At 41.4% G+C, this 15,649-nt stretch overlaps 1 protein-coding gene across 3 annotated transcripts in view; it reads left to right on the top strand.

The window, feature by feature from the left end:
* LOC132829551 (ubiquitin carboxyl-terminal hydrolase 2-like) overlaps positions 1 to 14,836 on the top strand; it is a 95,864-nt gene extending 81,028 nt beyond the window's left edge. For all 3 annotated transcript variants that reach the window (XM_060846792.1, XM_060846793.1, XM_060846794.1), the window contains 4 exons: positions 4,990 to 5,068; positions 8,664 to 8,771; positions 9,839 to 9,959; positions 10,809 to 14,836. In XM_060846792.1, the coding sequence (XP_060702775.1) occupies positions 4,990 to 5,068; positions 8,664 to 8,771; positions 9,839 to 9,959; positions 10,809 to 10,896 (396 nt within the window). In that variant the 3' untranslated portion in view covers positions 10,897 to 14,836. The remainder of the gene's footprint in view (positions 1 to 4,989; positions 5,069 to 8,663; positions 8,772 to 9,838; positions 9,960 to 10,808) is intronic.
* Positions 14,837 to 15,649: the final 813 nt, after the last annotated feature.

The raw sequence follows: 15,649 nt of genomic DNA, 5'->3' as shown, positions 1-15,649 counted from the left end.
CATGGGTTTCCTCCCACAGTCCAAAGATGTACAGCTTAAATGGGTTGGCCATGCTAAATTGCCTGTAGTGTTCAGGGATGTATAGGCTAGGTGGATTGGCCAGGGAAACAGTCACACAGAGGGGATGAGTCTTGGTGAGATGCTCTTCAGGGGATTGATGTGCACTCGATGGGCTGAGTGGCATGTTTCCGCACTGTATGAATCCTATGGTTGGAACTAGGACACTATCCTGGGGATCTCCAGCAGAGATGTCCTGTGACCATGATAGAGGTTAATCATCTATCACAACCGTCTTTCTCTGTGCTAGGTATGTCTCCAACCATGAGAGATTTTCCCTGATACCCATTGACCTTTGTCCTGCTTGGGCCTTTGATGCCACACGCACTCAAACAGAGCTTTGATGTCAAGGGCTGTGTCTCTCTGTAGTTCATATCTTTTGGACTAAGGCTGTAATGAAATCATGAGCTGAGTGGCCCTGTTTAGAACCGGAGCATCAGTGAGCAGGTTATTGCTAAACCAATGCCACTTGATAACACTGTCTCCATTCCATTTGCTTTGCTTCTGAGAGGTAGGAGACTGGCAGGATGGTAATGAGCTGGGAGGGATTTGTCCTGCTTTGCATGCACTGGACAATTTTTTTTCCATATTGCCAAGTAGATGCCAGTGTTGTAACTGTACTGGAACAGCTTGGCTGAGGTCATAGTTTATTCTGGAGCACAGTTTTTCAGTACAATTATTGGAATATTATCCAGGCCCATGACTTTGTTTGTATCCAGTATCTTGAGCTGTTTCTTTATCACGTGGAGTGAATCCAGTTGCACTGAAGATTGATGTCTGTGATGCTGGGGGCCACTGGAAGGAGTTGGTATGGATCGTCCATTTGGCACTGATGGTTGAAGATGTCAATACATCAGCTTTGTCATTTGCCTTGTCTTCAGCCTTAAGAAATAGGATTGATCTGAAAGCTAAACTCACTGAATACTGAACATATACCTACCTACAAACAACCGCTTTGACTTAGTGGTCAGCCCTTTCCAAAGATGTGCAGGTTCTGTGGATTGGACATGGAAAATAGAGACGGAATATGGGTCTGGATGGGATGCTGTTTGGAAGGCCACTGTGGTTTCAATGGGCAGAATAGCCTGTTCCCACACTGGAGGGATTCTGTTCTATTCAAGGTGATCAGAATGATTCCCTTGTGGAAAGTCTCAACATTTGTAGACTGTAGAATAAAGTTGCAAATAAATTCTGCTGAATATCTTGATGGCTGAAACAAGAATGAACTTGGTTTTCAGTGAAGGGGTAGCCTGACATCCAGAATGTGCACCAGTGCAGTAAATCCTTTGAAATTTGGCAAGGTGAAAGCTTTATTCACTGAATGAAAGGTTTTTTTTTAAGATTAAATTTAAACCTGCTTTGTTTCCTTATTTTAAAAAAAGAATTAAATCGCTCAATCCCAGGAAAAGTAGAGATCAAAGCACCAGTTACATGATTGACCGGATTAACACTATTCACTTTAAAAACCACCAACAATCTTTTAGTTGCTGAAGAATGTTACAGGACTTGGTATGTGGGTGACCAACAGAAACCAGCATTAGTGTTCAAACTTGCTTTGGAACATGCCAGCTGTCTTTGACAAAAGGTAACTTTGATGTCACCCAGCAGTATCACGTGTAATTTTGTCTCTAAGATTACTAAGATTAAGATTACTTACAGTGTGGAAACAGGCCCTTCAGCCCAACAAGTCCACACCGACCCGCCGAAGCGCAACCCACCCATACCCCTACATTTACCCCTTACCTAACACTACGGGCAATTTAGCATGGCCAATTCACCTGACCCGCACATCTTTGGACTGTGGGAGGAAACCGGAGCACCCGGAGGAAACCCACGCAGACACGGGGAGAACGTGCAAACTCCACACAGTCAGTCGCCTGAGTCGGGAATTGAACCCAGGTCTCTGGCGCTGTGAGGCAGCAGTGCCAACCACTGTGCCACCGTGCCGCCCAAAGTTCTGAAACTTCTCTCTCTGCAAACACCGCGTTAGCCGGACCATGTCGACTGCAACTGTTCAGGAAAACAGTTAGTTACCTTCTGGAAGCCAACTTGGGATTGACAATAAAAATGGGCTTTGCCCACATTCCAAGAACAAAACATAAAAGTAAATCTGTGAATGAGTTTAATCAACAGTAAACTCCTTGAGAAATGTTTTCCCTTCTTGCATGTTCTGTTCAATGTGTGCTGCACCTCCATGGACCCTTACTTCACTTTTTCCCTCTGTAGGACTGATTTTTAAAAAAATTTTTTTTTGCTCTGATAGGCACGTAGTGAGGCACCTATCAGAGCACAGCTTTCTGAACACCATTCATGGACTGCAACGTTGACTAATTTGACTCTTTCCCCAGTCTGTTGTTTCTGACAAGCCCTTAACTGAATTGCTTTCGAGAAAGCTAATGGTAATTTAGTGATCTCAGATTTAGAAGGGTCAATTATGAAGACAGATTCCAGAGGATAAGCTTGTGCGTAATTGTTGAGAAGATTTTAAAGAATGATCTAATTGAAATGTTTAAAACGTTAGTATTGTTTGAGAAAAGTATTTCCTCTTCTATGGCAATTTTAAGGATGATTTTAACATTTTTGAGCTGGGGATATGTATAAAAGGGATTGCTGCATACAGAAATTTAAACTCACCCCCACAAAGCTACTTGAGGTATTTCAAGACTCTGATCAAGGGATGTGGAGTTGAAACACCACCCATTTATCTAATGAAGTAGCAGAACAAGGCTGAATGCTCTCACCCTGTACCAAAGGTCCACAGAGTCATTGAGCTGTACAGCACGGAAATAGATCCTTGGGTCCAACTCGTCCATGCCGACCAGATATCCTAACCTAATCTATAGCCCCATTTGCCAGTATTTCGTCCATATCCCTCCAAACCCTTCCTATTCATATGCACAACCACATTCCTTCTAAATGTTGAGATTGTACGAACATCCACCACTTCCTCTGGCAGCTCTTTCCATACACGTACCACCTTCTGGGGAAATTAAAAGTTGTCCCTTAAGTCCCTTTTAAAATTTTCCTCTCTCCGCCTAAACCAATTCCGTTTAGTTTTGGAAGCCCCCCCCCCATCACCGAGAAGACCTTGGCTATTTATCCCATCCATACCCCTCCTGTTTTAATAAACCTCTGAGGTCATCCATCAGCCTCCATTCCCAGAGAAAATAGAAAGCGAGGATGTAAGATTCTGGAGATCAGAGTCAAGAGTGCCCGAAACATCGATTCTCCTGCTCCTCAGATGCTACCTGACTTGCTGTGCTTTTCTAGCACCACACTCTCTACTCCAGGGAAAACAGCCCCGGCCTATTCAACCTCTTCCTATAGCTCAAATCCTCCAACCCTGGCAACATCCTTGTAAATCTTTTTGTGAAACTTGAAAATGTTCAAACATCCTTCCGCTAGGAAGGAGACCAGAACTGAGTGGACTATTCCAATAGTAGCCTAATTAGTACCCTGTACAGACGCAATATGACCCTCCAACTCCTGTACTCGATAAAGGAAAGCATCTCAAACACCAACTTCACTATCCTATCCACCAGCGACTCCACTTTCAAGGAACTATGAACCTGCATTCCAAGGTCTCTTTGTTCAGCAACACTCCCGAGGACCTTACCATTAAATGTATACGTTCTGCTCTGATTTGCTTTCCCAAAATGCAGCATTTCATATTTATCTAAATAAAACTCCATCTGCAACTCCTCAGCCCATTGGCCCATCTGATCAAGATCCCATTGTAATCAGAGGTAACCTTCTTTGTGCACTACACCTCCTGTTTGGTGTCATTTGCTAACTGTACCTCCTATGTTCATATCCAAATTATTTATATAAATGACAAAAAGCAGTGGACCCAGCACTGATCCTCGTGGCACACCACTGGCCACAGGCCTCCAGTCTGAAAAGCAACCCTTCACTACGATTGTCTGTTTCCCACCTTTGAGCCAGTTCTGTATCTATATGGCTAGTTCCCTGTATTCTGTGGTCTAACCAGTCTACCAGGAGGAACCTTGTCAAAAGCCTTACTGAAGTCCATATAGATCACAGCCACCGCTCTGCCCTCATCAATCCTTTATTACTACTTCAGAAAACTCAATCAAGTTTGTGAGACACCATTTCCTGCACACACAGCCAAGTTGACAATCTGTAATCAGTCCTTGCCTTTCCAAATAAATGTACATCCTGTCCCTCAGGATTCCATCCAACAACTTGTCCACCAGCGATATCTGGCTCACAGGTCTATAGTTCCCTGGCTTTTCCATACTATCTTTTTAAAACACTGGCACCATGTTAATGCCAGTCTTCTGGCACCCCTCTAGTCTTCTGTGACTATTGATGATCCAAGTATCTCAGCAAGGGGCCCAGTAATCCTAGCTTCCCACAGAGTTCTAGGGTACACCTGATCAGGTCCTGGGGATTTATCCATCTTATGCATTTTAAGACATCCAGTACCACCTCCTCTGTAATATGGATATTTTTCACGATGTTGCTATTTATTCCCCAAGTTCTAAATCTTCCACGGTAAACATTATTGCAAAATTATTTAATATCTCCCTATCTTCTGTAGTTCCACACATAGTTGGCTTTGCTGATTTTTTTTTTTGTTTTAAGGAGCCCAATTCTCTCCCTAGTTACCCTTTTGTCCTTTAATGTAGTTATAGAATCCCTTTGGATTCTCTTTAACCCTGTTTGCCAAAGCTATCCCATGTCCCTTTTTTTGCCCTCCTGATTTTCCTGTCAAGTATATACTCCTACTGTCCTTGAACTCTTCTCTGGGATTCACTTGATCTCTGCTGTCTACACCCAACATGTGGTTCCTCCTTTTATTTCAGCATAGATTTCCATTTGGCAAGACGTTCCTGAATTGTGCTGAGTTTCTGTGGTGTGGGCTTTCGATTTTTTTTTACCTGTAACTGTGTGCATTCTGTGTTCCAGACCTGCTACAGGTGTAAAACACGAAGAAAATGTACCAAGAAATTCACAATCCAGAAGTTCCCAAAGATCCTTGTGCTTCGTATCCTTCTGTGCTCTCTGAGAAACCTCGAATCACGACCTTGATGTTTGTTTAGTATGTATATTGTGGAATTGAGGGAATTGCTGGAAAATTATTCATGTTGTCAAAGCTTTTTAATCATGCACTCACCAGAACATTTCACAACAATATCCATTCAAAGGGAAGCCAACACTTACACTGTTGAAAGGCATGCTGATTATTTGGCAAGTGGACTTTGGTAGCAGCATTGGCATTGAGAATGCATCATCGATGTTAATGACAGCCAGTAGCCAAGCTTTGTTTAAATTTTAAACCAGGCAGGTTGACTGGTTCTGGTCAAGGCTGCGCCCTGAGAAATGAACCAGCAATTAAGTAGAAACCAGTGCAGTGTGTTTATGTTTTTTCTTTCTTCAAAGAACAGGATCTTGTGTATTATTATGTATTTTCCAGTACTGACAAATGTGCCACATTGCAAATCGACTGGCAATCCTAGATTGCAAGTCTAATTCTTTACCTTCATAATTATCGAGCAAATGTTCTTCAATTGAAGAGTTACATGTAGTTTGGGATAGTGCAGAGTTTGTGAGCTAGTTGGGGTCAGTCAGTACCATTGTTGCTTGTTGCAAATGGTTGAAAGGCTGTGTCATTTGACATGATGTGCCAGTTTCTGAGATGTATCTCCAATTATACCTGGCATCACAAAAGCACACAACTGCTTTAAACCACATTGCTCATTTGTGTGGTAATAGAATGTCTTATTTAGCTTGACAGTATCCTGTTAATGGCAAACTCTATTCATGTTGCTCCTGCAAAGTAATAGCACAAAATAGCTAGCAACACATATTACTAAATAGTTTAAGATTCCCCAACCCTTCTAGGGTAATTTGAAGTCAACAGAGCATTTTACATGAGCAAGTATCACCACTTCCATGAATTTGTGCAACAGAAGTTTTAAAAAAAACACTTCTGATCAATGTAGCCATTATGCCAGTGGGTGGCTTTGTGCTCAGTTTCAACATTAAGTTTGCATGGTGAACAATTAAGTCCTGTACAACAAAACAATTAGTGGAAGGAATGTAGAGTCTGCGTGACAATATGCTGGAAGAATCTTAATCTCATGAATAGAAGGCTGGCTCAGTAATAGGATGCAGAGAGCAGGAATAACTGCTAGTTGGCACAATAACAAGCAGTGTACCACAAGGCCTCAGCTATTCATGGTTTTAAATTACTTGGATGAAGGGATAGAAACGAAGCTGAAAATGTGTTGCTGGAAAAGCGTAGCCGGTCAGGCAGCATCCAAGGAACAGGAGATTCAACGTTTCGGGCATAAGGCCTTCTTCAGGAAGGGACAGAAAGTATGGTTGCCAAATTTATTGATGACTCAAAGATATATAGGAAAGCAAATAGTGAAGAGGCCATGAAGCTGCAAAAGGATAATTTGTTGGTTGTGGGCAAATAGAGTTTAATATGGAAAAATATGAAATACTTCGTCGTTATATAAATAACTTTAGATGTGAACATAGGTATAGTCAGTAAGTTTGCAGATGACCCCAAAATTGGAGGTGTAATGGACAGTGAAAAGGGTTACCTCCGATTACAATGGGATCTGGACCAGATGGGCCAATGGGCTGAGGAGTGGCTGATGGAGTTTAATTCAGATAAATGTGAGGTGGAAAGTTGGAAAGGCAAATCAGGACTTATACACTTAATGGTAAGGTCCTGGGGAGTGTTGCTGAACAAAGAGACCTTGGGGTGCAGGTTCATAGCTTGAAAGCATCTGGTATGCTTTCCTTTATTGGTCAGAGTATTGAGTGCAGGGATTGGGAGGTCATGTTGCGGCTGTACAGGACATTGGTTAGGCCACTGTTGGAATATTGTACAGTTCTGGTCTCCTTCCTATCGGAAAGATGTTGTGAAACTTGAAAGGGTTCAGAAAAGATTTACAAGGATGTTGCCAGAGTTGGAAGATTTGAGCTATAGGGAGAGGCTGAACAGGCTGGGGCTGTTTTCCCTGGAGCGTCAGAGGATGAGGGGTGACCTTATAGAGGTTTACAAAATCATGAGGGGCATGGATAGGATAAATAGACAAGTCTTTTCCCTGGGGTGGGGGAGTCCAGAACTAGGAGGCATAGGTTTAGGGTGAGAGGGGAAAGATATATAAAAGGGATCTAAAGGGGCAACGTTTTCACATAAAGGGTAATGTATGTGTGGAATAAGCTGCCAGAAGAAGTGGTGGAGGCTAGTAAAATTGCAACATTTTAAAAGGCATCTGGATGGGTATATGAATAGGAGGGGTATGGGCCAAATGCTGGCAAATGGAACTAGGTTATGTTAGGATATTTGGTCGGCACGGCAGAGTTGGACTGACTGGTCTGTTTCCATGCTGTACATCTCTGACTCTAGTCCATTTGGTAGAAAGAATATTTTTAAAAGTGGTGAAAGATTGCATCTGAGCGATCTAAAAATGGATCTCTGTGTCCTAGTGCATGAATTGCAAAGGCTAGTATGCAGCTATAACAATTAATCAGGAAAGCTACTAGAATGTTATTACTTATTGCAAGGAGATTTGAATACAAATGTATGAAGTTTGTTAGAAACAGCTCAGAGAAGGTTTATTAGACTAGTAACTGAAATGGATGGGTTGCCTTCTGAGAAAAGCTTATACAGGCTGGATTTGTATCTACTTGAGTTTAAAAGGATAAAGAGATGACTTAGTTGAGATATAGCTGTAATGGCGAGTAAACGTGGAGACAATCTAGAACGAGCAGTTACTGTTTTTTTAAAAAGAGGGCATTCCCATTCAAAACAGTCGAGATGACAAAAGTATTTTGGAAGGTTGTGTCTTTGGAACTCTCTTCCTGAAAAGTAGCAGAAGCAAAATCTTCTGGATATTTTTTAAAGGTTGAGCTGGTTCAATCCTTATTAAGCAAGGGGCTAAAAAGTCATCAGGAAAAGATGGGAATGTGGATTTCCGATCACAATTCAGTCATTCAAAAGCAAATTTAAACTGGGCCTGACATTTCCCTGATTCCAATGAAGGAGGTTGGCAATGACCTAATGGTATTATCATTTCACATTTAATCCAGAGACTCGGGTAATATTCTGGGCTATTGGGTTCCGATCCTGCCATGGCAAATGGTGGAAATTTGAATTGAATAAAAACTGGAATTAAGAGTCTAAAAATAACCACAAATCCACTGTTGATTGTCAGAAACACCCAACTGGTTCATCGATATCCTTCAGAGAAAGAAACTGTGTCATCTTTACCTGCTCTGGTCTGCGTGTGACTCCAGACCTGCAGTAATGTGGTTGTGTCTTAACTACCCTCTGGGCTATTAGGGGTGGGCAGTAAATGCTGGCCAAGCCAGTGATGCCCCCATCCTGTGAATGAATTTTTAAAAATGCTATCACTCCCAGCCTGATCCCTGAGCAGAATTGTTTACGAAGTAACCTGAGGGATATGAGCCTGCTCAAAATTCCATGCAGCAATTCCTGATTTCTGTGGTCATTTTTCCTTTTTTGTTCTTCAATTTGATATCTGAATGAAACACAGAACCTGTGATTGTTTACAAGAAGGGGAAAAAAATTCTGTGAACCTTGACTCAACATCTTGCAGATTTGAAGCGATTCTCTGAAGCTCGGATCCGCACCAGTAAGCTCACTACTTTTGTAAATTTTCCTCTGAAAGACCTTGACCTTCAAGAGTTCTCATCTGAAAACTCTGGTGAGTATTGTAGAGGTACTTAGTATGTACAGAATCTGTATCCAACATGCTCTTTGTGGTCCTGGTACACTACAGCGCCATCCTCCAGCATCTCGGCCATGGCTCAGTCACTTTGTGATCCTGATTGTTAAGATTTCAGGTGCCAGTCCCAAAAACAAAGGCTATCTTCTCTGAGCAATGCTGAAAGAATGGTGTACTGTTGATAGCACCATCTTACAGGTGAGATGTTAAACCATGGCACTACTTTTGAAGAGGAGCTCAGGAACTCCTCTTTGCCCCCCCCCCCCCGTATCTTGACCAATATTTATCTTTTAATCCACAAAACACCAATAGGTTGACATGCTTTCCACACTACAACAGTGGCTAGATCCTGAAAGGACTGCATTAGCTGTAAAAGCACCTTGACGTTGCAAAGCCCAGCAGGTCAGCATCCGAGGGGCAGGAGAATTGACCTTTCAGGCAAAAGCCCTTCATCAGGAATGAGCTTGTGAGCCAAAGGGGTGGAGAGAGAAATGGGATGTCTTTGTGCTGTTCAGTAATCGTGAAGCGTGCAATATTAGTATGAGTCTGTCTTCTGTTTGAGTTTGTTGCTTTTGTAATCAAGTCAGTCAACGGTATGCTCAACATTCGTGGTCTTAGAAGTTGAAAATTCAATGATTTAGGATAGAGTTACATTTTCTTGCAATACTGCTGGTTCTCTATCTCCCTCTGTCCCTGAACAACATATTGATTTAAAGTAAAAATTGTTGACTTTAAATGTGTTTCTTTGAAATGGACTTTTTGTTTTGTTAGAGAGGCAAAAAGACATTGAGATTAAAATTTCAAATAAGTGGTGAGAAAGGTTAGACTCTGAAGTGTTCCACTTCATTCCATATGTAGATGGAAAAAGGATAAAAGTTTAATCAAGAGCATTAAAGGAAAGGATTTAACTGTACACAGTCCATCATTGCTGCGTCATGGAATATTCTGACACAAACAGAAAATTAGTAAGGCTTCTCTCTCATAGTAACTTTTTGTTATGAGAGCGATGATTTAAAATACACTGAAAATGTTTTTTTTTTTGGCAGCTCATGCAGTTTACAATCTCTATGCTGTGTCCAATCACTCGGGCACCACCATGGGTGGACACTACACTGCATACTGCAAGAACCCACAATCTGTTGAGTGGTACAACTATAACGACTCCAGGTGAGTTCCAGCAATGCTGCCTGTAACCCAAAGTATTAATTCCGTAAAATCGCACGTGTTCATGAAAGGACAAATTCTGCATTGAAGCATTCCAAGAACGTTCAGTCACCTGATTCCTAGGATAGGCCCTCATGCTATCGGGAAAGGTTGGTACTTAGAAGAATCCAAGGTGATCTTACTGAAACGCAAAAGATTCTGAAGGGACCTGACTTGGTGGATGTTGAAAGGATGTTTCCTCTTGTAGGAGAGTAGCACCAGGGGGGCGAGGTTTGGGGGGAGATGAAAGAGACTTTAGAGGCTTGTGAATCTATGCCAGTCTCTTTCCTAGAGAGTAATGAAGACAGCGTCACTGAATATTTTTAAGAGGCGAGTTGTCTCTTCCTTTTTTTATTATTAGTCAAGAGTCTAAGGGTCAGCTAGAAATTGATGTTACACCCATTATCAGAACAACTGTGATTGTACTGAATGGCAGACTAGGCTTCAGGGCCACCATCGTCTACTCCTGCTAATTTGCATGGACATATGATGGTGCACTGCAAATTACACCAACATGTTTGTTAGCCCGCGGTGACCCTGAAACCCAAGCAACTTAACAAATGAAAGCAGAGGGAGGAAGCAATTCTGTTAAATAATGCTTCATAAAAATTATCCCTAGCTGTGGTAAAGATCAGCCAGGGCTCCTGACCCTGCTTGCACGTCTCTGACACACGGCAGGAGTAAAATCCTGCTGCTACTTGTACAGTCAAAGAAATGTAGGATTGCACCATTTAATGAGCAGTCCCAAATGAAAGCGTGGGAAGGTAAGAGAATGAGGCATAATTCGTAAATGTTCCTTTTTTTTCTTTGCAGAGTAACTCCAATGTCATCAAACCAGATACGGACAAGTGATGCCTATGTGCTATTTTATGAACTCTCCTGTCCTTCCTCACGGATATAAGTTTTTGGTCATGAGAACAGGGGAAAAACAAAGCAGCTTAAACTGTCTCAGCAATGCCGACATTTTCAAATGATCATCACATATGTCCTCATGGTGCAACACAAAGTCCTTGACTTGGAATTCAACCAATCAATGACCAGAATGACTGACTGCACCAGGACCAAGAGGGGCAAAGGGGGGGAGGGGCAACACAAAGGGCTCTTTTTCAGAAATTCAGGGGTCACCAACCCTGAAGTCATTGACAGATATTTTCCAAAGTACACACCAGCATCTGCTGCAGAGTGAATCTGGGTTAGATCCACATTTTGCTGATGAAATACTGCCTACAACAGTAAGTTGTTGGAGCTGCAGGTTCCACATCAGCATCTCTCCTCAACACTGTCTTGGAGTATGTTTATTTTCAATTGCAGAATTTTTCTTGCAAGACTTTTGAAACATTAAAACCACAATTTTGTTGCATAGAGGGATAGAGATGATCTGTTGCTGTTTCAGATCCTCAGTTACAAACCAGGGAATCTGGTTCGGGGGGATTTTTATTTAAGTGTTAATTTAACTTTTTGGTTTAGTTGCAGTGACTTGCCTGAATTCCTTTGGCACATCTGGTTGAACATCACTGTCCAAAGACGTTTTTAATTTCCCTAACTGCTCCCTTCAATGAGGAACCTGCAATTTTAAATATTTTAAAATTTGCAATGTTATTTCAGATTTAAGGAATCTAGCCAGCTCTGAATTAGTGTTGATCGCCTGAATTTGTATGCTGTTCTTGAGGACTGACAAGTCACATTTTACTTGCTGGAATTAATCAGCTTCATCTGAATTGCAGAGATATGTCTAAGTGATCCCTATTTGTTAAACAATTAAATGGGAAGACATTGTGCAGCTAATAAGTCCTAACTTGTTACTGGCACAGAATCCTTTTTATAACCTGACTAGAGAAGGGTCTCTTCTTAGAACCTAGAAACACCAGGATAACAAGTGGTAACTACCACGTTGTGTTTGCAGTGCTAGACTTTTTAAAATCCCTGACAAAATCTGTTTCTGGGGTATTCTGAACACCATGGAGTTGGTCAGTAGAGCTCAGGCGACTCAGACCTACAGCTGATGCTCTGGAAAGTGATAAGTTAGGAGTAGTGTTCCATTGTCTTGTCTTGATTCATTCTAACTTTTCCTTTTTTTTTTTTTTGTTTCCCTCCTATCTTCCTGCCTCTATCATTGTTTCTTCAAGGGCACTGCAACTTCTCCAGGTCATTTCTCATTTGCTTCCTCACTTTACATGTACCTTTTTTTAAATGTTCAGGAGAAAGGAATTAAACTTGGAGAGAGAGACAGTATTAATAGTAATCTTTAAATAATTTGGCCTTTTCAGCTTCACAACTAAAACAGGTAGATTGCTTGATCATAAAGTGAACCCTTTCAGCCATTGTTAGGATCCCAACCCCCATCTTGCCCCAGTACACGACGACTCTGGTCTATTCTTCATGTAGAGCCAAGCTCTGGAGAAGGGGATACTGGGGTAAGAGGTTCAACTTCCTATTGGGTGTTATTAGCACAGCAGTTGTTTACTTTAAAATATAAAAGGTTCTGCAGATATATTTACTGTGGTGACATTGCAGGAGGTGAGTAGTATGTACATCTAACAAACCTGTGATGTCTGCCATAACAAAATGGTTTCCAGCTGAAAACATCAATTAGGTCATTTTGTAGGTTCAAATAATAAGATCCTGCTATTTGTCCACTGTTAATTTTGCCTCCAGATCCTCCCTGCTTTGACGTTGGAAATATGTCTTTGTCTTTGATCTGAGATACAAAATCACCTGATTAGTTCGTGATTTAAAGGATTGTAGAGAATGTTACCCAGAACATTTTCAAACCTCCTGTTATTTGGGTTTATTTGGTATTCTCTCTCTGCTCGACATGTAACTGGATGATTTCTGAAATGCGCACACTGTCCATTGTACTTTCTGGCATCACCCTCTGAGCCAATGGCTCTCTTTAATATCATTATTTCATAAAATATGGGGTTTTGAGGGAAAAATGCAGACAGATGATGGAGTCTCTACCATCTGTTAGCAAGTGTACCTCCTTTCATCTCACTCCAAGTCTTTACATCCTTTTAATTGCCTTACTTCATAAATAAATATAGCTGAGTAAAGCTGATCCTCAAACAGTGACCATCTGACGCAGTGCCCTGGCTTCTCTGACCAGCTTTTCCTGTGTATTCTCCTGTCTGACCTGTTCCTGTTCATTCTGCTCCCTTTGTATTACCCTCCAATTAGTAATGCTGCATTCCCCAGTGCAGTGTAATACTCTGCTGATTGTTCAGATGCTCACCATCCCAAGATGGACTTGACACATGTATCATAAACGTAGTCTGTCTTTTTCACACCTGTACTCTCAGAACCCATTGTTCTATAGGGCTTTTTAATTTTGTCTTAAAAAAAACTCTAATTTTAACATGTTAATTTTAAATTCTAAACTAATGCATGGAGACGTGATGACTGTTCTATTTTGATATGCTGTGGGTTTATGGATAGATCTTGTTTACTGTGTAAACAAACAATGGATATATTTTATTATGTACTGTGAGGAGTTGTACATAAGAGGTTTTAACTAAATAGATATCTATAGTGTGTATATATATAGAATAACACCTGTGTGTATACACGCACAAGAGAAATATATATAAATCTATGCCTTGAAATGACAGCCTGGTGAGCAAGTACAAAGCAATGGTCTTTGATCTTTTTGTCCAGCCTGAAATCCTGTTTGAAGTATTGCCTAATTTATAAAAGGAATGTTGTTCTCTCTGCTAGTAGAGGACGAGGCCATGCTGAACTCTAAGCGTGGAATTCTCACTTGATTTTCTCTACAGTTTTTTTTAAAATCTCCCTTACTCTGATCTGTTTCTTCCCCCTAAGTTCATCTGGGTTTGGAAAACAGGCCCATTTTTGTTTTGGACTAAATACTTCCAGTTTTGTTCTTGTGACCAACTTGTCCTTTGATCAAATGCCCTGGGTTCTTTTTAATTGTGAAATTATCATTTAGAGAACAAAGGCTGGGTAAGTTCTCCACTCAAGTGCAGGCTTGTTAATCAGGTCGAGGGAATTCTGACTCTTCAGTGATAATGCTTGTGACAGTATTCAATAAGCAGAACAATTGCAAGAGGGATTTTTGAAATTCTTGCGTGAGTTGTGAGTGCTGCTGGCAAAGCCAGTTTTGGTCGACCACTTTCTCAATGTTAGGGATGGGATGAGTTGTTAGTTGAAATATCACAATACGCCTGGTGTAGTGACATTCAAAAGTTCTCTTGGGACAGAATCCCAAGGGACCTGTGCACACTGGGATTGTCCCTGTTTAAACAAAGTGAGTTTGATTTGTTTATATTCAATTAAATGCTTTCACCAGCTTAAACTCTGTCAGGACCAGCCTCCTCAGACAGGAGAATTTCACAGCCTCCCTCCTGCCTGTGGAGGAAGGGTGATGGAAACTCTCTCTGCCCTGGTTGGTTACAGAATAACAAGCTCTTTAGTCTGTGGCACAGTGGGGATGGAGAAAGGATAGGAAGAACCTGGGGCTACAGTGTGGAGTTTGTAATGATGCTGTGAGCATGGGTTACTCAATATTGTGAAACTGCTGCAAGTTCTCTGGAGCTGGAGGTTCCTTGCACTCTGCCCACACTCCTCCTCCTCAACTGTTGGTATTAATTTCTTGTATTGTTTTATCTCTTTTTTTTTTAACTGGAATGTTCGGGGGAGGTGGGGGGGAAACAAATACAAAATCAAAAACTGACTGCACTTTCTTATTGCTGCGGGACCGGCGCTTTCTGCAGAGCTACTCAGTGGGTTCAATGCATCACCGGGGCTCACTGAAGGGTGTATGCATGCACCTTTTTTTTTAAGAAACTACTTTTGAAAGAATAAAAACACTGTGAATATTAAAATGTTTCTTGCCATTCCTTTTGGTTTAGCTTTGATAGCCAGCTGTCGTGGGAGGTATTGCTGGAGGCTTGTATTAATGATATAAATCATCACATGATGACTAACCATGTGACAGTTGCTGCTGTTATAGTCGTCATATACTGTACTCTTAATGAAAATCTGGTTTGAACTGCCTTCCCTCTGAAGGTAACAACAACTCTGAATTACAACCTTTCTGTCATGGTGTTCTGTACTGGACCTCAAAACAAATCCCAGTCAGTATGGACTGAAACGAACCAACCAGGGCTCAGATAGTGGGTCAGTGTTTTAAGCAGGTATTGGCTGGAGTTCAATGGGCTTTCTGAGCAGTTCTTGGGCAAACTCAGTTTGGTTATATCAATAAAATAACTGAAGTAATGTTTTATTAAATACTTGCTGTTTTTCCACAAACGTTTGTTTTCAAAAGCACCAGAGGGTTAATAGAATAAATCATATGACTCTGCTTTACAGATTTCCAGTTCGCGAACTGGAGCCTGGTGGCTGGTCTCTGAAATCAGTCTCTGTCAAAGGAGACCAGATATCTCCAAGTTTAGTGGCAATAAATATCTGTCCCCCTCCCCTGAGGGTAGTAATGTACTGTGGGACGTTCTAGTAACAATTTCAACCAAATACCTTGTCTGCGTGGGTTTTCATTATGTGCTCCTGTTTCCTACCACAGTCCAAAGAGGTCCAGGTTAGGTGGATTGGCCTGGGAAGTGTAGGGTTATGGGGGTTGTTGGGTCAGGGAGGAATGTACTTAAGAAGATCAGTGTAGACTTGAGGGGCCAAATGACCTT

This window comes from Hemiscyllium ocellatum, chromosome 29, assembly GCF_020745735.1.
Source record: "Hemiscyllium ocellatum isolate sHemOce1 chromosome 29, sHemOce1.pat.X.cur, whole genome shotgun sequence".
NCBI lineage: Eukaryota > Metazoa > Chordata > Chondrichthyes > Orectolobiformes > Hemiscylliidae > Hemiscyllium > Hemiscyllium ocellatum.
Note: the sequence above shows the minus strand (reverse complement) of the source record. Positions and strands in the feature narration are given on the sequence as shown.